Source organism: Oncorhynchus clarkii, chromosome 15 (genome assembly GCF_045791955.1).
Source record: "Oncorhynchus clarkii lewisi isolate Uvic-CL-2024 chromosome 15, UVic_Ocla_1.0, whole genome shotgun sequence".
NCBI classification, from domain to species: Eukaryota; Metazoa; Chordata; class Actinopteri; order Salmoniformes; family Salmonidae; genus Oncorhynchus; species Oncorhynchus clarkii.
In genome coordinates, this window is record NC_092161.1 from 198,824 (window position 1) to 222,500 (window position 23,677).

Consider the following 23,677-nt stretch of genomic DNA (forward strand, 5'->3'; position numbering starts at 1 on the left):
GTATTCTCTGTCAAATGCCAAACATCCTGCACGGTGTTGGGCTGTAAGCACAACCCCCACCTGTGGACGTCGGGCCCTCATACCACCCTCATGGAGTCTGTTTCTGACCGTTTGAGCAGACACATGCACATTTGTGGCCTGCTGGAGGTCATTTTGCAGGGCTCTGGCAGTGCTCCTCCTTACACAAAGGCGGAGGTAGCGGTCCTGCTGCTGGGTTGTTGCCCTCCTACGGCCTCCTCCACGTCTCCTGATGTACTGGCCTGTCTCCTGGTAGCGCCTCCATGCTCTGGACACTACGCTGACAGACACAGCAAACCTTCTTGCCACATCTCGCATTGATGTGCCATCCTGGATGAGCTGCACTACCTGAGCCACTTGTGTGGGTTGTAGACTCCGTCTCATGCTACCACTAGAGTGAAAGCACCGCCAGCATTCAAAAGTGACCAAAACATCAGCCAGGAAGCATAGGAACTGAGAAGTGGTCTGTGGTCCCCACCTGCAGAACCACTCCTTTATTGGGGGTGTCTTGCTAAATGCCTATAATTTCCACCTGTTGTCTATTCCATTTGCACAACAGCATGTGCAATTTATTGTCAATCAGTGTTGCTTCCTAAGTGGACAGTTTGATTTCACAGAAGTGTGATTGACTTGGAGTTACATTGTGTTGTTTAAGTGTTCCCTTTATTTTTTTGAGCAGTGTATTTGCAATTGCAACAAATCATCTGCTCAGAACCAAGGATACAACTAATTTCTAGATGCCCTTTTAGACTCCCTCCACCGACCCAAGGATGGACGCCCTCAATCTCCCAGGCGTCATTGTTAACCACCTACCCAAGGAGCTAAAATAAAAACATTTTTGCTGTGATGTTTCCCAAAGTTCTGAACCTTTCTATTCTCATAGTTTCTACAGATTGTAAATTAAAGATAAACATTTTTGCTTAAAGTATTATTATATTATTGATCATCAACTGACTATGACTTTTCAAATCATCCAGTATTGCTATCTGCAGAGTTATGCAGAGTAAATGTTGCTCTTCTTCAACCATTCCTGGACCTGCGACCAAAAACAAGCAGTGCCAAAACAATGGACAGTACCAAAACAAATGATCTAATGATTCGGTCTCTTCATAGCAAAACCTGCAGAGCTGTGATGGTTGTATCCTCCATATATATAACATTCTATTGTTTGCAAGAATTTTGTTTAAAAATGTAAATTGAAAAATTCTACGCTTTGAATCAGACGTTGTTTTGCGTATCAGTTGAAAAGGAAATGGCGCTCCAACAAACTGGAAGTTTTCCGACTATTTTGGAATAACAGTACCGTGCAGTATCCAGAAGAGCCCTCACCACCAAACTGGAAGTCTTCCGACTAGCTTGGAATGACAGTACCGTGCAGTATCCAGAAGAGCCCTCACCACTAAACTGGAAGTCTTCCGACTTGCTTGGAATGACAGTACCGTGCAGTATCCAGAAGAGCCCTCACCACCAAACTGGAAGTCTTCCGACTAGCTTGGAATGACAGTACCGTGCAATATCCAGAAGCCCTCACTGCTGCTTGATCAGCCTACTTTTCCAACCTAATTGAGGAGAATAAAAACAATCAAACATTTACATATCTTTGATACTGTCGCAAAGCTAACTAAAAAGCAGCATTCCCCAAGTGAGTATGGCCTTCACTCAAGTACATTTTAGACCCCATCATCGTACTGACTGCACTATTGAAGGTGGTAAATAACCTTTAAATGGCGTCAGACCAAGGCTCTGCATCTTTCCTCGTGCTCCTAGACCTAGACACCATCGATCACCACATTCTTTTGGAGAGATTGGAAGTCATAATTGGTCTACACTGTCACGTGTGCTACCTCTCTGGCCTCTAGGTCACCAGGCTGCTCTTTTATGGCACACACCTGTCACCATCATTAAGTGCATCAGCATATGATGACACTCACCTGAACTCCATCACCTCCTTGATTACCTGCCCTTTATATGTCACTACCTTTGGTTCCTTCCCCAGGCATCATTGTTTCTGTTCCATGTCTGTGCGCTGTCTGTGTTTCTTAGTTTGTATTATGTTGTGTTCATTTATTAAAACACTCACTCCCTGAACTTGGTTCCCGACTCTCAGCGCACATCGTTACATACATGGACAAGTTCTGGCCCGGTTTGGATCTTATATCAGTTTGTCTCTGTGGGGGGTTTGTCCTCTGAAAAATAAATTGTACGTTTCAGTATTCCTCAAGGTTCCGTTTTAGGACCACTATTGTTTTCACTATATATTCTACCTCTTGGTAATGTCATTCGGAAACACAATGTCAACTTTCATTGCTATGCAGACGACACACAGCTGCACATTTTGATGAAACATGGTAAAACCCTAAAATTGCCTACCCTGGAAGTCTGTGTTTCAGACATAAGGAAGTGGATGGTGGCAGAGATGCTAGTTCTAGGTCCCAAGAAATAACGAGATCTGTTGTTGGATCTGACAATTAATCTTGATGGTTGTACTGTCGTCACAAATAAATCTCCGAAGGACTGCGTTACTTTGGACCCTAATTTCTATTTTGACGAACATATCAAGAATATTTCAAGGGCAGCTTTTTTCCATCTTCTTAACCTTGCAAAAATATATATATTTTTTTAAATGATGCAGAAAAGCTAATTCATGCTATTATCACTTCTAGATTAGACGACTGCAATGGAGTACTCTCTAGCTACCCGGATAAAGCACTAAATCAACTTCAGTTAGTGCTAAATACGGCTGCTAGAATCTTGACAAGAACCCCAAAAATGTATGATATTACTCCAGTGCTAGCCTCTCTACACTGACTTCCTGTTAAGGCTAGGGCTGATTTCAAGGTTTTCGTGGACTTTCTCCTACTTATCTCTCTGATTTGGTCCTGTTGTATATACTGTACCTACACGTACGTTATGGTCACAAGACACAGACCTCCTTACTGTTCATAGAATGTGTTAGCAAACAGCTGGAGGCAGGGCTTTCTCATATAGAGCTACACTTTTATGGAATCGTCTGCCTATCCATGTGAGAGACTCAGAGTCGGTCTTGACCTTTAAGTCTTTATGTTGTCTTAGCCGTGTCTGAATACTGGCTTAGGAAAACCACCAAAAACCCTGAAATCTCCATCGCTAACTATAACGTTTTCCGCCAAGATAGAACTGACAAAGGGGGCGGTGTTGCAATCTACTGCAAAGATAGCCTGCAGAGTTCTGTATTACTATCTAAGTCTGTACCCAAACAATTTGAGCTTCTACTTCTAGAAATTCACCTTTCCAGAAACAAGTCTCTCACTGTTGCCGCTTGCTATAGACCTCCCTCTGCCCCCAGCTGTGCCCTCGATACCATATGTGAATTGATTGCCCTCCATCTATCTTCTGAGCTCGTGCTACTAGGTGACCTAAAATGGGACATGCTTAACACCCCGGCCATCCTACAATCTAAGCTTGATGCCCTCAATCTCACACAAATTATCAATGAACCTACCAGGTACAACCCCAAATCAGTAAACACCCTCATAAATGTCATCCTAACTATCTCAGCCTCCAAAAACACCTCTGCTGTTTTCAATCAAGATCTCAGCGATCACTTTTTCATTGACTGCATCCGTAATGGGTCTGCGACCAAACGACCACCACTCATCACTGTCAAACGCTCCCTGAAACACTTCTGCGAGCAGGCCTTTCTAATCGACCTGGCCGGGGTATCCTGGAATGACATTGACCTTATCTCGTCAGTAGATGATGCCTGGCTATTATTTAAAAGTGCCTTCCTCACCATCTTAAATAAGCATGCCCATCTCCAAAAATGTAGAACTAGGAATAGATATAGTCCTTGGTTCACTCCGGACCTGTCTGCCCTTGACCAGCATCAAAACATCCTGTGGCATTCTGCATTAGCATCGAATAGCCCCTGTGATATGCAACTTTTCAGGGAAGTTAGGAACAAATATACACAGGCAGTTAGAAAAGCTAAGGCAAGCTTTTTCAAACAGAAATGTGCATCCTGTAGTACTAACTCAAAAAAGTTTTGGGACACTGTAAAGTCCATGGAGAATAAGAGCACCTCCTCCCAGCTGCCCACTGCTCTGAGCCTAGGAAACACTGTCACCACCGATAAATCCACTATAATTGAGAATTTCAAGAAGCATTTCTCTACGGCTGGCTATGCTTTCCACATGGCTAACCCTACCCCAGTCAACTGCCCTGCACCCTCCACAGCAACCAGCCAAAGCCCACACCATTTCTCCTTTACCCAAATCCAGATAGCAGATGTTCTGAAAGAGCTGCAAAATCTGGACCCCAACAAATCAGCCGGGCCAGACAATCTGGACCATCTCTTTCTAAAAGTATCTGCCAAAATTGTTGCAACCCCTATTACTAGCCTGTTCAACCTCTCTTTTGTATCGTCTGTGATTCCTAAAGATTGGAAAGCTGTCGCGGTCATCCCCCTCTTCAAAGGGGGTGACACTCTAGACCCAAACTGCTACAGACCGATATCTATCCTACCCTGTCTTTCTAAGGTCTTCGAAAGCAAAGTTAACAAACAGATTACTGACCATTTCGAATCCCCCCATATCTTCTCCGCTATGCAATCTGGTTTCAGAGCTGGTCATGGGTGCACCTCAGCCATGCTCAAGGTTCTAAACGACATCATAACCGCCATCGATAAGAGACATTACTGTGCAGCCGTATTCATCGACCTGGCCAGACTTGACAGCCTTGGTTTCTCAAATGATTGCCTCGCCTGGTTTACCAACTACTTCTCTGATAGAGTTCAGTGTGTCAAATCGGAGGGCCTGTTGTCCGGACCTCTGGCAGTCTCTATGGGGGAGCAACAGGGTTCAATTCTCGGGCTGACTCTCTTTTCTGTATACATCAATGATGTTGCTCTTGCTGCTGGTGATTCTCTGATCCACCTCTACGCAGACGACACCATTCTGTATACTTCTGGCCCCACCTTGGACACTGTGTTAACTAACCTCCAGACGAGCTTCAATGCCATACAACTCTCCTTCCGTGGCCTCCAACTGCTCTTACACACAAGTAAAACTAAATGCATGCTATTCAATCGATCACTGCCCGCACCTGCTCTCCAGAGTAGTGATGCTGGACGGCTCTGACTTAGAATACATGGACAACTACAAATACCTGGGTGTCTGGTTAGACTGTAAACTCTCCTTCCAGACTCACATTAAGCATCTCCAATCCAACATTACATTTAGAATCGGCTTCCTATATCGCAACAAAGCATCCTTCACTCATTATGCCAAACATACCCTCGTAAAACTGACCATCTATCCTCGACTTCAGTGATGTCATCTATAAAATAGCCTCCAACACTCTACTCAACAAATTGGATGCAGTCTATCACAGTGCCATCCGTTTTGTCACCAAAGCCCCATACACTATCCACCATTGTTCCCTGTACGCTCTCGTTGGTTGGCACTCGCTTCATACTCGTTGCCAAATCCACTGGCTACAGGTTATCTACAAGTCTCTGCTAGGTAAAGCCCCGCCTTCTCTCAGCTCACTGGTCACCATAGCAGCACCCACTCGTAGCACGTGCTCCAGCAGGTATATCTCACTGGTCACCCCCAAAGCCAATTCCTCCTTTGGTCGTCTTTCCGTCCAGTTCTCTGCTGCCCATGACTGGAACGAATTGCAAAAATCTCTGAAGCTGGAGACTCACATCTCCCTCACTAGCTTTAACCACCAGCTTACAGATCACTGCACCTGTACATAGACCATCTGTAAACAGCCCATCTACCTACCTCATCCCCATACTGGTATTTATTTATTTTGCTCCTGTGCACCCCAGTATCTCTACCAGTATTGTTCTACTGTATTATTGACTGTATGTTTTGTTTATTCCATGTGTAACTCTGTGTTGTTGTAAGTGTCGAATTGCTATGCTTTATCTTGGCCAGGTCGCAGTTGCAAATGAGAACTTGTTCTCAACTAGCCTACCTGGTTAAATAAAGGTGTATTTTTTTAAATAATTTTTATTGAAGACTCATCTATTCAGTATGTCCTTTGATTGAGTGTAGTCTTTCCCAGGGGTGTGATGTTGAATGGTAAGGCACTGGGGCGACGAACTGCCCTTGCTGTCTCTGCCTGGCCAGCTCCCTTCTCTCTAATGGGAATCTTTGGTCTAAGCCTGCACTACCTCTGTTCCTGGAAAGCTGCAAAGCTACAGGCTTTAGTTTAAATCCCGCATGAGACTGGGTCCCGGAGAGCTAAAGAGCTACAGGTTTTAGTTTTAGCCCTGGTCATAGAGAGCTACAGAGCTGCAGGCTTTAGTTCTAGTCCTGGTCCTGGAGATCTACAGAGCTGCAGGCTTTAGTTCTAGTCCTGGTCCTGGAGATCTACAGAGCTACAGGCTTTGGTGCTAATCCTGGTCCTAGAGAGTTACAGAGATTCAGGCTTCGGTGTTAACCCTGCACTAGTCCTGGTGCTGGAGATCTACATGCTTTAATTATAGCCCTGGTATTGGAGAGCTACAGAGCTACAGGCTTTAGTTCCAGTCCTGGTCCTGGAAACTACAGAGCTACAGACTTTAGTTCCAGTCCTGGTCCTGGAAAACTACAGAGCTACAGGCTTTAGTTCCAGTCCTGGTCCTGGAGAGCTACAGAGCTACACGGTTTAGCTTTAGTTCTGGTTGTAGAGAGATACACAGATACAGGCTTTAGTTATATTCCTGGTCCTATAACCCTGCATGCGCCCTGGTCCTGGAGAGATACAGAGCTACATGCTTTAGTTCTAGTCATGGTCCTGGAGAGCTACAGGCTTTAGTTCCTGTCCTGGTCCTGGAGAGCTACAAAGCTACAGGATTTAGTTCTAGTCCTGGTCCTGGAAAACTACAGAGCTACAGGCTTTAGTTCTAGTCCTGGTCCTTGAGAGCTACAGAGCTACAGGCTTTAGTTCTAGTCCTGGTCCTGGAAAACTACAGAGCTACAGGCTTTAGTTCCAGTCCTGGTCCTGGAGAGCTACAGAGCTAAAGGCTTTAGTTCTAGTCCTGGTCCTGGAAAACTACAGAGCTACAGGCTTTAGTTCCAGTCCTGGTCCTGGAGAGCTACAGAGCTACACGGTTTAGCTTTAGTTCTGGTTGTAGAGAGATACACAGATACAGGCTTTAGTTATATTCCTGGTCCTATAACCCTGCATGCACCCTGGTCCTGGAGAGATACAGAGCTACATGCTTTAGTTCTAGTCATGGTCCTGGAGAGCTACAGGCTTTAGTTCCTGTCCTGGTTCTGGAGAGCTACAGAGCTACAGGCTTTAGTTCTAGTCCTGGTCCTGGAAAACTACAGAGCTACAGGCTTTAGTTCTAGTCCTGGTCCTGGAGAGCTACAGAGCTACAGGCTTTAGTTCTAGTCCTGGTCCTGGAAAACTACAGAGCTACAGGCTTTAGTTCCAGTCCTGGTCCTGGAGAGCTACAGAGCTAAAGGCTTTAGTTCTAGTCCTGGTCCTGGAAAACTACAGAGCTACAGGCTTTAGTTCCAGTCCTGGTCTTGGAGAGCTACAGAGCTACACGGTTTAGCTTTAGTTCTGGTTGTAGAGAGATACACAGATACAGGCTTTAGTTATATTCCTGGTCCTATAACCCTGCATGCACCCTGGTCCTGGAGAGATACAGAGCTACATGCTTTAGTTCTAGTTCTGGTCCTGGAAAACTACAGAGCTACAGGCTTTAGTTCCAGTCCTGGTCCTGGAGAGCTACAGAGCTACAGGCTTTAGTTCTAGTCCTGGTCCTGGAGAGCTACAGAGCTACAGGCTTTAGTTCTAGTCCTGGTCCTGGAAAACTACAGAGCTACAGGCTTTAGTTCCAGTCCTGGTCCTGGAGAGCTACAGAGCTACACAGTTTAGCTTTAGTTCTGGTTGTAGAGAGATACACAGATACAGGCTTTAGTTATATTCCTGGTCCTATAACCCTGCATGCGCCCTGGTCCTGTAGAGCTACAGAGCTACATGCTTTAGTTCTAGTCATGGTCCTGGAGAGCTACAGGCTTTAGTTCCTGTCCTGGTCCTGGAGAGCTACAGAGCTACAGGCTTTAGTTCTAGTCCTGGCCCTTGAGAGCTAGAGGCTTTAGTTAGAGCCATGCACTACCCCTGCTCCTGGAGAGTTACAGAACTGCAGGTTTTAGTTCTAGTCCTGGTCCTTGAGAGCTAGAGGCTTTAGTTAGAGCCATGCACTACCCCTGCTTCTGGAGAGTTACAGAACTGCAGGTTTTAGTTCTAGCCCTGATGCTGGAGAGCTACACGCTTTATGTCTCAACCCAGTCCTGGAGAGCTACAGAGCAACATGGTTACTGTCTTTAGTTCTGGACCTAGTCCTGGATAGCTTTCCAAGTGTTTTCAAACAAAAAATCAAATGTGATGTTGATGAATCATTGTGGAAAACTATTTGGATTTGAAAAAAGTAATCAACGTAAGGACATTTACTATTTTTATCACCTAAATCCAATTACATGTTTTGTTGATTTCACAATGAATTCACATTGAACTCATTGAATTCACGTTGAATTCACATTGAACTCAACCAAATGTAAATCAAAGCTAGATGTTGAACTGATGTCTTTGCCCAGTGGGAGAGCTACAGGTTGTATCTCTAACCCAACTCTAACTACACTAGACCACTGGGAGAGCTACAGATTGTATCTCTTACCCAGCTCTAACTACACTAGACCACTGGGAGAGCTACAGATTGTATCTCTAACTCAACTCTAACTACACTAGACCACTGGGAGAGCTACAGATTGTATCTCTAACCCAGCACCAACTACACTAGACCACTGGGAGAGCTACAGGTTGTATATCTAACCCATCTCTAACTACACTAGACCACTGGGAGAGCTACAGGTTGTATCTCTAACCCAGCTCTAACTACAACTAGACCACTGGCATCTAACTACACTAGACCAGTTGGAGAGCTACAGGTTGTATATCTAACCCAGCTCTAACTACAACTAGACCACTGGCATCTAACTACACTAGACCACTGGGAGAGCTACAGGTTGTATCTCTAACCCAACTCTAACTACACTAGACCACTGGGAGAGCTACAGGTTGTATCTCTAAACCAACTCTAACTTAATTAGACCACTGGGAGAGCTACAGTTTGTATCTCTAACCCAACTCTAACTACACTAAACCACTGGGAGAGCTACAGGTTGTATCTCTAACCCAGCTCTAACTACACTTGACCACTGGGAGAGCTACAGGTTGTATCTCTAACCCAGCTCTATCTACACTAGACCAGTGTGAGAGCTACAGGATGTATCTCTAACCCAGCTCTAACTACACTAGACCACTGGCATCTAACTACACTAGACCACTGGGAGAGCTACAGGTTGTATCTCTAACCCAGCTCTAACTACACTAGACCACTGGGAGAGCTACAGGTTGTATCTCTAAACCAACTCTAACTACATTAGACCACTGGGAGAGCTACAGGTTGTATCTCTAACCCAGCTCTAACTACATTAGACCACTGGGAGAGCTACAGGTTGTATCTCTAACCCAGCTCTAACTACACTAGACCACTGGGAGAGCTACAGGTTGTATCTCTAACCCAGCTCTAACTACATTAGACCACTGGGAGAGCTACAGGTTGTATCTCTAACCCAGCTCTAACTACACTAGACCGCTGGGAGAGCTACAGATTTTAGTGAGGAGGTCCCTCTGTAGTGTCATTTATATTTTAAACAAAATAACTACTGTAGATGGATTCAAAACAGTACTATATTTTATTGAGAGAAATTATACACACACACAGACACACACTCCTACCTGCAGGGCTTTGACGTTGGACGATGGTTTAGACATGCTGCTTGTTCAGTCAGTCAACTATCCTGCAGGAAATACAAAGCATTGAGAAGCGTTAGGGTTAGAGTTAGACAGGTGAGAGAGCCTGGCTCAGATCAAACTGACGAGATTAGACCAGACAGGACTGGTGAGAGACTGAGTGTGTTTGTTTGTTTGTGTGTGTGTGTGTGTGTGTGTGTGTGTGTGTGTGTGTGTGTGTGTGTGTGTGTGTGTGTGTGTGTGTGTGTGTGTGTGTGTGTGTGTGTGTGTGTGTGTGTGTGTGTGTGTGTGTGTGTGTGTGTGTGTGTGTGTTGGGGGTGGGGGGGCATTGCTGTCATGTGGGTTGGTTCAGGGGCCTGGGATAGTCTTTCAGTTGCCTGGCGACTCCCAAAGAGAGAGGCAGGTACAAAACTAACACCTGAATAATTTAACAGACAGAGAGAGGAAGTATAGATAGAGGGGGGAGAGAGAGAAGAAAGAGGAGAGATAGAGAGGGGGAGAGAAAGGGGGAGAGAGTGTGGGGGAGGGATAAAGAGGGAGTGGAGAGAGAGAGAGAGAGAGAGAGAGAGAGAGAGAGAGAGAGAGAGAGAGAGAGAGAGAGAGAGAGAGAGAGAAAGTTAGAGAATATGGGAGAGAGTGGGAGAGGGGGAGGGAGTGGACAGAGAAGGAAGGAGAGGGAGTGGAGAGAGTAGGAGATAGAGAGGGGGAGAGGGGAGTGGAGAGAAGGATGGGGGAGAGAGAGAGAGAGAGAGAGAGAGAGAGAGAGAGAGAGAGAGAGAGAGAGAGAGAATAATCCATAGAGCACTTCTGGGAAAATTGGAACACACTGAACAAACACCAACAGTTATCTATCAAAACAGAGATGTATGGATGAACCACTTCTCTAATCGTTCTCGCTCTATAACAAAGAACAAACAGCAAAAACATATAAATGATCAAATGTCAATCCTAGAATCAACTATTGAAGACTACCAGAACCCACTGGATTCTCCAATTCAATTGATTGAACTACAGGACAAAATACAAACCCTCCAACCAAAAAGGCCTTTAGTGTTGATGGAAATGATACATGAAATGATAAAATATACTGACCACAAATTCCAATTGGCTATACTTAAAACGTTTGTGGTTTTCGGGTCCACTGGACCCGAGGGTAATAAAAGTGTGGAAAAGTGTGTGTGTAGGTGAAAACAAGTAAAAATGAAACAAAAAGATTTGCTGTGTGCCTTCACTCTTTCTTCCTCCTCCTTCCTGGGTCTGCTGTTTCAACACAGCACCAAGAACCTGTCTGTCTCCCTGCCTATCTGCCTGTCTCTCGCTTGTCTTGCACTTTTTACACTTTGTAGTGTGTGAAACTACACAATCTCTTGCGGGAACCTGGAAGATACATTGTAAAAAAAATCTGTATTTTCCCAAACTCTACCCCTGCCAGGTGCAAATTGAGGGAGGGACACAACAAATAAATAGCTTTGCATGTGTGGCTCCTTATCACAATCAATCAGTATGGCAAAAAAATTATCTCTGCTTAGAGGGCCTTAGAGTAAAAAAAAAAATATGCAGAGAGAGAAGCCAGTGTGGAAGGAGGATGAAGAATTTTCAGAATATGAGGATTGTGTCTATGTCAATTCGGAGTCTGACAGTGAGTTGGAAGAAGAGGATGAGGTCGACCCTCAGCCAGCCCCAGGACCAGCCCGTCAGCAACCAGCTCATCAGCAGTCTGCAGGAGGAGAATTATGGATGTCAAAACTTTTTGAAATGTAGTGGTCTTCTTGCCCAAGGAATGAGCCCCCCCTCAGTTGCCAATGTGATAAGGATACAACCAGGGCCAACGCAGATGGCAGGTACTCATGTGCAGGACATAAAGTCTTCTTTTGAAATGTTCATCCCAGACAACATCCAGAAAATCATTCTGGACTGCACTATTTTGGAGAGAAGGCGTGTTTTTGGAGAGAGATGGAAGGAGAAGGACCAGACTCATTTACATGCATACTTTGGGGTTCTAATCCTTGCTGGTGTTTTCAAATCAAATGGGGAATCCACAGAATCCCTGTGGGATGCAGAAACTGGAAAATGACTTTTCCATGCAACAATGTCTCTGGAAAACTTCCACATTATTTCCAGGAATATCCACTTCGATGACCGATGCATCAGTTCGACAGCAGAGAGACAAGCTAGATGCAATCAGATCAGTGTGGGACAAGTGGGTGGACCACCTTCCCCTGTTTTACAACCCTGGGCCCAACGTTACTGTTGATGAGCAGCTTATGCCATTTAGGGGCCGCTGCCCCTTCAGGCAGTACATACCGTCTAAAACCAATGGAATAAAGTTCTGGGCTGCCTGTGATGCTGCTTCCTCATATGCGTGGAACTTGCAAGTGTATACTAAAATCAAATATCTACTGTTTGCTGATGATCTGGTGCTTCTGTCTCCAACCAAGGAGGACCAACAGCACCACCTAGACCTTCTGCATAGAATCTGTCAGACCTGGGCCCTGACAGACCTGGGCCCTGACAGACCTGGGCCCTGTCAGACCTGGGCCCTGACAGACCTGGGCCCTGACAGTAAATGTCAGTAAGACAAAAATAATGGTGTTCCAAGTAAAGTTCAGTTGCCAGGACCTTAAATACAAATTCCATGTAGACACAGTTGCCCTAGAGCACATAAATAACTATACATACCTCTGCCTAAACATCGGCACAGGTAACTTCCACAAAGCTGTGAACGATCTGAGAGACCAAGAAGGGCCTTCTATGCCATCAAAAGGAACATCAAATTTGACATACCAATTAGGAACTGGGCTAAAATTACTTGAATCAGTTATATAACCCATTGTCCTTTATGGTTGTGAGGTCTGGGGTCTGGTCACAAAAAATAATTCACAAAATTGAGACTGCATGCAGAATTCTGCAAAAATATTATGTGTACAACGTAAAACCCCAAATAATGCATGCAGAGCAGAATTTTAGGGATACTTGCTAATTATCAAAATCAAAATTCTACAACCAGCTAAATGGAAGCGATTGCCAAACCTTCCATAACAAAGCCATCACCTACAGAGACATTACCTGGAGAAGAGTCCCCTAAGCAAGCTGGTCCTGGGGTTCTGTTCATAAACACAAACAGACCTCACAGAGTCCCAGGACAGCAACACAATTAGACACTACCAAATCATGAGAAAACAAAAAGATAATTACTTGACACATTGGAAAGAATTAACAAAAAATCTGAGCAGAATGCTATTTGGCCCTAAACAGAGAGTACATAGTGGCAGAATACCTGACCACTGTGTCTAATCCTAAACTTAAGGAAAGCTTACAGATTCAGTGAGCATAGCCTTGCTATAGCCTTGCTATTGAGAGCATCAGTCCTGGCTCTCAAGAGAAGACAGGCTTTGTGCACACTGCCCACAAAATGAGGTGGAAACTGAGCTGCACTTCCTAACCTCCTGCCAAATGTATGACCATATTAGAGACACATATTTCCCTTTGATTACATAGGCCCGCATAGAATTTCGAAAACAAATCCAATTTGATCAACTCCCATATCGATTGGGTGAAATACCACAGTGTGCCATCCCAACAGCAATATATGTGACCTGTTGCCACAAAAAAAGGGCAACCAGTGAAGAACAAACCCCATGTTAAATACAACCCATATTTATGAAATGGAGTGGTGTAAAGATTGTAAATACAGCGCATATTTGTGTTTATTTATTTTCCCTTTTGTACTTTAATTAACTATTTGCACATCGTTAAAACACTGTTTATAGCCATAATATGACATTATAAATGTCTCTATTCCTTTGGAATTTTTATGAGTTTGTGCTCATTTTTCATTGTTTATTTCACTTTTGTTTATTATCTACAGCGCATTCGGAAAGTATTCAGACCCCCAGACCTTTCCCTCCAAATAATTACGTTACAGCCTTATTCTAAAATGGATTACATATTTTTTTCCTCCTCATCAATCTACACACAATACCCCATAACAACAAAGCAAAAATAGGTTTTTAGAAATTGCAGCAAAAGTATTACAAATAAAGAACTTAAATATCACTTTAAGTAAGTATTCAGACCCTTTACTCAGTACTTTGTTGAAGCACCTTTGGCAACAGCCTCAATCAAGTCTTCTTGGGTATGACGCTACAAGCTTGGCACACCTGTATTTGGGAAGTTTCTCCCATTCTTCTCTGCAGATCCTCTCAAGCTCTGTCAGGTTGGATGGGGAGCGTATCTGCACAGCTAATTTCAAGTCTCTTTAGAGATGTTAGATCGGGTTCAAGTCTGGGCTCTTGCTCAAGTCCGGGCTCTGGCTGGGCCACTCAAGGACATTCAGAGACTTGTCCCGAAGTCACTCCTGCACTGTCTTAGCTGCGCGCTTAGGGTCGTTGTCCTGTTAGAAGGTGAACCTTCACCCTAGTCTGAGGTCCTTAGGGCTTCATTCATCTTTCCATCGATCCTGACTAGTCTCCCAGTCCTTGCAGCTGAAAAACATCCACACAGCATGATGCTGCCACCACCATGCTTCAACATAGGGAAGGTGACAGGTTTCCTCCAGACGTGAGACTTGGCATTCAGGCCAAAGAGTTCAAACTTGGTTTCATCAGACCAGAGAACCTTGTTTCTCATGGTCTTCAAGTCTTTAGGTGCCTTTTGACAAACTCCAACCGGCTGTCATGTGCCTTCTACTAAGGAGTGCCTTCCATCTGGCCACTCTACCATAAAGGCCTGATTGGTGGAGTGCTGCAGAGGTGGTTGTCCTTCTGGAAGGTTCTCCCATCTCCACAGAGGAACTCTAGAGCTCTGTCTGAGTGACCATCAGTTCTTGGTCACCTCCCTGACCAAGGCCTTTCTCAACCAATTGCTCAGTTCGGCTGGGCGACCAGGACTAGGAAGAGTCTTGGTGGTTCCAAACTTCTTCCATTTAAGAATGATGAAGGCCACTGTGTTCTTGGGGACCTTCAATGCTGCAGACATTTTTTGGTACCCTTCCCCAATTCTGTGCCTCAACAAAATCCTGTCTCTGTGCTCTACGGACAATTCCTTCGACCCCATGGCTTGGTTTTTGCTCTGACGTGCACTTTCAACTGTGGGACTTTATATAGACAGGTGTGTGCCTTTCCAATTTGGTCCAATCAAGTGAATTTACCACTGGTGGACTCTAATCAAGTTGTAGAAACACTGCACTGTCGTGCATGAAAAGCCCAGGAGGCCGGACATTTCTGAGACACTGGAACTGGCGTGCCTGGCACCGTCAATCATATCACGCTCAAAATCTCTTAGATAACTCTTTTTGCCCATTCTAACGTTCAATGGAACAGCAACTGAATGCCTCGATGCCTGTCTGGGGTTGTGTACCTAATAAACTGGATACTGAGTATATATTATATTCCGGACTCTGACATTGCACGTTCTGATATTCTGATCTTAATTTCTTTCTTTTTTCTTTTGGATTATGTGTGTATTGTATTGTATTGCTTTCTGTGTATTATTGCTGCACAAGCATTTTGCTGCACCTGTGATAACATCTGCAAATCTGTGTACACGACCAAATACACTTTGATTTGATTTGATTTATAGGCCTACTGCTGTGACTGATCTCCACGTTCCATGTGCTAATTTCTTTACCGCAATGGCTCACTGTGAATCAATGTGTCCATATGGCAGAGGCGGGTGCTCTCGCATTCCTCAAATTTTGGTAGAAATGGTAGGATACATTGTACATAAGCTTCTACAAAATTGAAACTCACTGGCTGCCTATCTCAGCTACCCATGTTGTCAGGCGTCGCATTTTCTTGGAAAATGCAGTTCGCATGTTCTTCTTCGCCACGATCAGCTCAGAAATGGACAAATACAGATTTGAAATGACTAATTATATTGGCAATTTATCCCACTAAGTGAAACTCCCGGACAGCAGTTGTGAGTAGCCTAATTTGATTCCATAGGTTGTTGTCCATTTTACCTTTACCTGTCCTATTTTTAGGATATTTTCATTCATATTCACATCAAAGAGTATTCTGATTTGATAGGGCACCATTTAGGCTGTTTGATCGAAATCAAGTGTGATGTAAAAAAAATCGAATTAAATCACATTTTATCACATACACATATTTAGCAGATTATTGTCGGAGTAGCGAAATGCTTATGTTTCTAGCTCCAACTGTGCAACACACACAAATCTAAAAGTGAATGAATGGAATTAAGAAATAGATAAATATAAGGATGAGCAATGTCAGAGTCCAGAGTATAAATACAGTATAAATATATATATATACATATATATATATAAATACAATAGGGTTATATACATATATATATGTGATAGGATGTATAGTCATGGACAGTATGTGGATATAATATTTAGTATATCTATAGAATAAGTAGAATAGTATATACAGTGCCTTGGGAAAGTATTCGGCCCCCTTGAACTTTGCGACCTTTTGCCACATTCAGGCTTCAAACATAAAGATATAAAACTGTATTTTTTTGTGAAGAATCAACAACAAGTGGGACACAATCATGAAGTGGAATGACATTTATTGGATATTTCAAACTTTTTTAACAAATCAAAAACTGAAAAATTGGGCGTGCAAAATTATTCAGCCCCCTTAAGTTAATACTTTGTAGCGCCACCTTTTGCTGCGATTACAGCTGTAAGTCGCTTGGGGTATGTCTCTATCAGTTTTGCACATCGAGAGACTGACATTTTTTCCCATTCCTCCTTGCAAAACAGCTCGAGCTCAGTGAGGTTGGATGGAGAGCATTTGTGAACAGCAGTTTTCAGTTCTTTCCACAGATTCTCGATTGGATTCAGATCTGGACTTTGACTTGGCCATTCTAACACCTGGATATGTTTATTTTTGAACCATTCCATTGTAGATTTTGCTTTATGTTTTGGATCATTGTCTTGTTGGAAGACAAATCTCCGTCCCAGTCTCAGGTCTTTTGCAGACTCCAACCAGAATGGTCCTGTATTTGGCTCCATCCATCTTCCCATCAATTTTAACCATCTTCCCTGTCCCTGCTGAAGAAAAGCAGGCCTAAACCATGATGCTGCCACCACCATGTTTGACAGTGGGGGTGGTGTGTTCAGGGTGATGAGCTGTGTTGCTTTTACGCCAAACATAACGTTTTGCATTGTTGCCAAAAAATTCAATTTTGGTTTCATCTGAACAGAGCACCTTCTTCCACATGTTTGGTGTGTCTCCCAGGTGGCTTGTGGCAAACTTTAAACTACACTTTTTATGGATATCTTTAAGAAATGGCTTTCTTCTTGCCACTCTTCCATAAAGGCCAAATTTGTTCAATATACGACTGATTGTTGTCCTATGGACAGAGTCTCCCACCTCAGCTGTAGATCTCTGCAGTTCATCCAGAGTGATCATGGGCCTCTTGGCTGCATCTCTGATCAGTCTTCTCCTTGTATGAGCTGAAAGTTTAGAGGGACGGCCAGGTCTTGGTAGATTTGCAGTGGTCTGATACTCCTTCCATTTCAATATTATCGCTTGCACAGTGCTCCTTGGGATGTTTAAAGCTTGGGAAATCTTTTTGTATCCAAATCCGGCTTTAAACTTCTTCACAACAGTATCTCGGACCTGCCTGGTGTGTTCCTTGTTCTTCATGATGCTCTCTGCGCTTTTAACGGACCTCTGAGACTATCACAGTGCAGGTGCATTTATACGGAGACTTGATTACACACAGGTGGATTGTATTTATCATCATTAGTCATTTAGTTCAACATTGGATCATTCAGAGATCCTCACTGAACTTCTGGAGAGAGTTTGCTGCACTGAAAGTAAAGGGGCTGAATAATTTTGCACGCCCAATTTTTCAGTTTTTGATTTGTTAAAAAAGTTTGAAATATCCAATAAATATCGTTCCACTTCATGATTGTGTCCCACTTGTTGTTGATTCTTCACAAAAGAATAGAGTTTTATATCTTAATGTTTGAAGCCTGAAATGTGGCAAAAGGTCGCAAAGTTCAAGGGGGCCGAATACTTTCGCAAGGCACTGTATATGTGATGGTATATATAGACATGGACAGTATGTGGATATTATATTTAGTATATTTTCTAGAATACTATATATATGTGATGGTATATATACAGCAATAGTTAAATAGGATGGCCTTGACTAGAATACAGTATATACATATGAAATGAGTACAACAGTATGTAAACATTATTAAAGTGACCAGTGGCCGATGTCTATGTACAGCAGATTCTAAGGTGCAAGGTTGAGTAACCGGGTGGTAGTCGGGAAGGGTACTGGGTAGGAGGTCGGCTAGTGATGGCTATTTAACAGTTTGATGGCCTTGAGATAGAGGCTGTTTTTCAGTATCTCGGTCCCAGCTTCGATTCACCTGTACTGACATTGCCTTAATAAAGGGATGAACAGGCTGTGGCTCAGGTGGTTGATGTCCTTGATGATCTTTATGGCCTTCCTGTGATGTCCTAGAGGGCAGGCAGTGTGCCCCCAGTGATGCGTTGGGCATTCCGCACCACCCTCTGGAGAGCCCTGCGGTTGCAGATGGTGCAGTTGCCATACCAGGTAGTGATACAGCCTGACAAGATGTCGGCGTTCGCAACATGGCTGGTTTTCCCTTTGTAATCCGGGATTGCCTGGAGTCCCTGCCACATACGTCTCGTGTCTGAGACACTGAATTGCGACTCCGCCTTGTCTCTGTCCTGACTTTTTCCTTTTTTCGTTACATTACAGAGTGCACTGTTTGTATTAAACCATATTCCCAATCACCTTGCCGTGGTTAAATGTGGTGGTTCGTGCATTCAGTTTTGCGCGAATGCTTCCATCTGTCCATGGTTTTTGGTTCGGGTGGGATTAAATAATCACAGTGGGAACACCATCCCTATACACTTCTTGATGAACTCAGTCACAGTGTCAGTGTATACCTCAATGTTATTCTCAGAGGCAACACGGAACATATCCCAGTCCACGTGCTCAAAACAATCTTGAAGCATGGATCCTGATTGGTCAGTCCAGTGTTGAGTAGACCTTAGCATGGGTACTTCCTGTTTGAGTTTCTGCCTATAGGAAGGGAGGAGCAGAATGGAGTTGTGATCTGATTTGCTGAAGGGGGGGCGGGGGAGGGCCTTGTAGCCATCCCAGAAGGGTGAGTATCAACGGTTGAGAGTTTTTGAAGTGCGGGTACTACAGGCAACATGTTGAACTTCGGTAGCGTTTTCCTCAGATTTGCTTTGTTAAAGTCCCCAGCTACAATAAATGCGGCCTCAGAATATGTGTTTTCCAGTTTGAGCAAAGACCAGTGTAGTTACTTGAGGGCCGTCGTGGTATCGGCTTGAGGGAGGATATACACGGCTATGACGATAACCGAAGAGAATTCTCTTGGGAGGTAATACAGTCAACATTTGATTGTGAGGTATTCTAGGTTGGGTGAACAAATGGACTTGAGTTACCACAATCACAACATAAGTACTTAATCATGAAACATACATGTCAGCCTTTCTTTTTCCAAGAAAGGTTCTTTATTCCTGTCTGCACGATGTACTGAGAACCCAGCTGGCTGTTTGGACGAGACAGTATAGCTGGAGAGAGCCGTGATTCCGTGAAACAGAGTATGTTAAAGTCCCTGATGTCTCTCTGGAAGGAGATCTTCGCCCTGAGGTGGTCTACTTTATCGTCCAGGGACTGAACATTATAGAGTAATATACTCGTAAGCATTGGATTCAATTGTGAAAGTCATATTTCTGGTTGGATTGCTGGTGAGTTACTATCGCTCTAATATCCAAAAGTTATTTCCGGCTGTATGTAATAACGCAAAAAACATTCTAGGCTAATAATGTAAGAAATAACACAGAAAAGAAAATACTGCAAATATACTGTACAAATAGTGCAAAGCTGCTTAACAGCTAGAAACAGAGCTGCCAAGTCTATCGGCGCCATCTTGGTGAGTGAGTGTCTCATGAGATTGTCATAAATTTGGTCGCCCTGTAGGCTACAGAAAAGTCCACAGAGGCAATATACTCTTTCTTCCATACAGGCTACATGAATAATGTTACATGACTTTGACGGAGTGTTGGTGGAGCGCCACAGGACTGTCTCTTCAACAGTACCATGGAGAGGATCACTGGGCATGAACACGATACATATTTTGTGCCCCTGCCATTGGCAAAGTGGGTACTGCTTATCATGCTCACCTTAATAGACCATATGCCACTTGCTGAAAGAAGTTATCATTGTTTTGGGGATGAATTTTGTGTTGTTGGTCAGTTTAGCCCAGAAAATGCCTCCCTCATCAATCTGCTGCTCTAAGCGGCCGCCTAATCCTGCCTAATGGGCGGGGTGGCCCTGGGTTAAGCGCCTTGCTCAAGGGCACAACGGTAGGCAATGGCCTCTAGAATTTGACACCAGCAACCCTCCGTTTGCCAGCTCATTTACCATCAGATTTTTCCCGTCGGACCCTGGATTCAAACTGGCAACCCTCCAGTTGCTGGCTCACCTCTCTAACCTGCTAGGCTACCTGCTGCCCCCTACATGCCTGTATGCAACACCCTTAAACAATTCCCCCAGGTAAGGGGAAAGTATTCTTTAAGGGAAATCTTAATGGAAACAAGATGCTTTATTCAACCGGGCCCTGGTCTGTTGTCTGGTCTGTTGTCTCGACTGTTGTTTGAAACACATTCAACCCTCAGTCAACTACTTCATATAATCTCTAGAGTTGTTGAGTGCTAGCTGGCTAAGCAGGGTTATGTATAGGTATCCCCCTTTCCCCTTCCCCTTTGGCTAAATATCGGTGACGTGCTCTGAGCCCTTGAAGTAGTAGTTCCCCTTGCTCTGCAAGGGCCGCGGCTTTTGTGGAGCGATGGGTAACGATGCTTCGTGGGTGACTGTTGTTGATGTGTGCAGAGGGTCCCTGGTTCGCGCCTGGGTATGGGCGAGGGGAGGGGACGGTCTAAAGTTATACTGTTACACCTGCTAACCTGTGGGCTATGCTATCACAATGTCTTGCCGGCTAACCTGCGGGCTATGCTTGCAAAATCACTAGCTGACTAACCTGTGGGCTATGCTATCACAATCACTAGCCGGCTAACCTGTGGGTTATGCTATCACAATCACTATCTAGCTAACCTGTGGGCTATGCTATCACAATGACTAAACTAAACTGTGTGCTATGCTATCACAATCACTATCTAGCTAACCTGTGGGCTATGCTATCACAATGACGAAAACTAAACTGTGGGCTATGCTATCACAATGTCTTGCTGGCTAACCTGCGGGCTATGTTATCACAATCACTAGCTGGCTAACATGTGGGCTATGCTATAACAATCACTACCTGGCTAGCCTGTGGACTATGCTATCACAATGACTAGCTGGCTAACCTGTGGGCTATGCCTGTTAGCTAGCGTTGAAGCTATTCTATCTCAATAGTCTGTTAGCTAGCTAGCCAGTATCACTCTCTCTGTCTCTCTCTCAAGGTAAAGGGTTCGATATATATAGCTCAGCAGGCCTTGGTTACCGTAACCAGGGTGTTGTTTACACAACATGGGGCTTTGCTGCTCTAACACACACATACTCCAGGACGTGGATATAATATATATACCCAGACAGAGAGCCTTGAGTGGGGAGGACAGGACAGCTGCCCCCTAACACCCCACTGATCCCTCACACACACACACCAGATCCACATCACACTGTCCATTTCAAATATCATGCTACATTAAATCCACATTAAAAACAGATGCAGCTTTGTAAGAATGGTAATATCTCTCTGTGAGAGAGAGAGAGAGAGAGAGAGAGAGAGAGAGAGAGAGAGTTGTGTGTTTGTTGTGTGACTCGGAGCTATGACAGAGATATATTGATTATATAAAAGAGGTCATACAAGTTTTTTCACATCCTAGTAGCTACTAGAAGTGTGTTAAAGTTCATAAAATGATTTACAACTGATTATAGCAGTATTCTATAGTGAAAGATACATGGTATTCTATAGTGAAAGATACACACGGTTTTCTATAGTGAAAGATACACACGGTTTTCTATAGTGAAAGATACACATGGTATTTGTTGTGTATTGTAGGCCAGAAGGCTAAACTGAAAAAACATAATTGTAACTTAAGTCTATACTAAATTTAAACTCTACAAATGGTGGAGTTGCAAAAGCACTTCCGTGCAAGGGTGTTTATTTACATAGTGATTTCCAAAACAACAGCATTGCCGCAAAAGTATAAACATAAATTATGGTGCCAGAAAACTAGTGCTTTCCCATCAACGTATTGGTATATTGCCAATATACCACGGCTAAGGGCTGTATCCAGTCACTCCGTGTTGCGTCGTGCTTATTAAGAACTGCTTTTCAGACTGCTTTTCTCAACTACATCACTGGATTCCTGCTGTAAGCTCTGTACCATTACACTGGATCATCGCAGCTAGCTAGCTGCTACCGAGGGGCCCAGCCCCGACGCTAGCTTTTGATCCAGGCCCATCTCCCGGCCTGCTCAGTGGACCCTATGATCACTCGGCTACACAGCTGATGCCTCCTGGACTCTTCACTAACAGGACTAGAAGCCACTACATCACCGGATTCCTGCCGTAAGCTCTGGATCTTTGCACCGGACACACCGGAGTGGCTATAGTGGCTAACGCCCTTGTCCAAGGCATGCTCCATTTTGTTGCTCCCTGCCTACAGACAGAAGCTAAAACAAGAAGCTCCCGCGCTGAGGTCTGTTCAACTCTTGTCTGACCAATCTGATTCCACGCTCCAAGACTGCTTCCATCACCCGGACTGGGATATGTTCCGCTTTGCGGCGAACAACAACATTGACGAATACGCTGATTCGGTGTGCGAGTTCATTAGAACGTGCATTGAAGATGTTGTTCCCATAGCAACGATTAAAACATTCCCAAACCAGAAACCGTGGATTGAGGGCAGCATTCGCATGAAACTGAAAGCAAGAACCACTGCTTTTAATCAGGGCAGGGTGACCGGAAACATGACCGAATACAAACAGTGTAACTATTCCCTCCGCAAGGCAATCAAACAAGCTTAGCGTCAGTATAGAGACAAAGTAGAGTCGCAATTCAACGGCTCAGACACAAGAGGTATGTGGCAGGGTCTACAGTCAATCACGGATTACAAAAAGAAAACCAGCCCCGTCACAGACCAAGATGTCTTGCTCCCAGGCAGACTAAATAACTAAATAACTTTTTTGCCCGCTTTGAAGACAGTACAGTGCCACCAAAACATGCGGACTCTCCTTCACTGCAGCCAACGTGAGTAAAACATTTAAACGTGTTAACCCTCGCAAGGCTGCAGGCCCAGACGGCATCCCCAGCCGAGCTCCTCAGAGCATGCGCAGACCAGCTGGCTGGTGTGTTTACGGACATATTCAATCAATCCCTATCCCAGTCTGTTGTTCCCACATGCTTCAAGAGGGCCACCATTGTTCCTGTTCCCAAGAAAGCTAAGGTAACTGAGCTAAACGACTACCGCCCCGTAGCACTCATTTCCGTCATCATGAAGTGCTTTGAGAGACTAGTCAAGGACCATATCACCTCCACCCTACCTGACACCCTAGACCCACTCCAATTTGCTTACCGCCCAAATAGGTCCATAGACGATGCAATCTCAACCACACTGCACACTGCCCTAACCCATCTGGACAAGAGGAATACCTATGTGAGAATGCTGTTCATCGACTACAGCTCAGCATTTAACACCATAATACCCTCCAAACTCGTCATCAAGCTCGAGACCCTGGGTCTCGACCCCGCCCTGTGCAACTAGGTACTGGACTTCCTGACGGGCCGCCCCCAGGTGGTGAGGGTAGGTAACAACATCTCCACCCGCTGATCCTCAACACTGGGGCCCCACAAGGGTGCG

General features: G+C 44.4%; 1 protein-coding gene across 5 annotated transcripts in view; it reads right to left on the reverse strand.

The window, feature by feature from the left end:
• LOC139366852 (small muscle protein X-linked) overlaps positions 1-23,677 on the reverse strand; it is a 45,066-nt gene that overhangs the window by 17,186 nt on the left and 4,203 nt on the right. For all 5 annotated transcript variants that reach the window (XR_011626798.1, XM_071104537.1, XM_071104538.1 and 2 more), the window contains one exon: positions 9,805-9,866. Coding sequence is in view for 4 of the 5 variants with exons in the window: in XM_071104537.1 (XP_070960638.1) it covers positions 9,805-9,840 (36 nt within the window). In the remaining variant the exon portion in view is untranslated. The remainder of the gene's footprint in view (positions 1-9,804; positions 9,867-23,677) is intronic.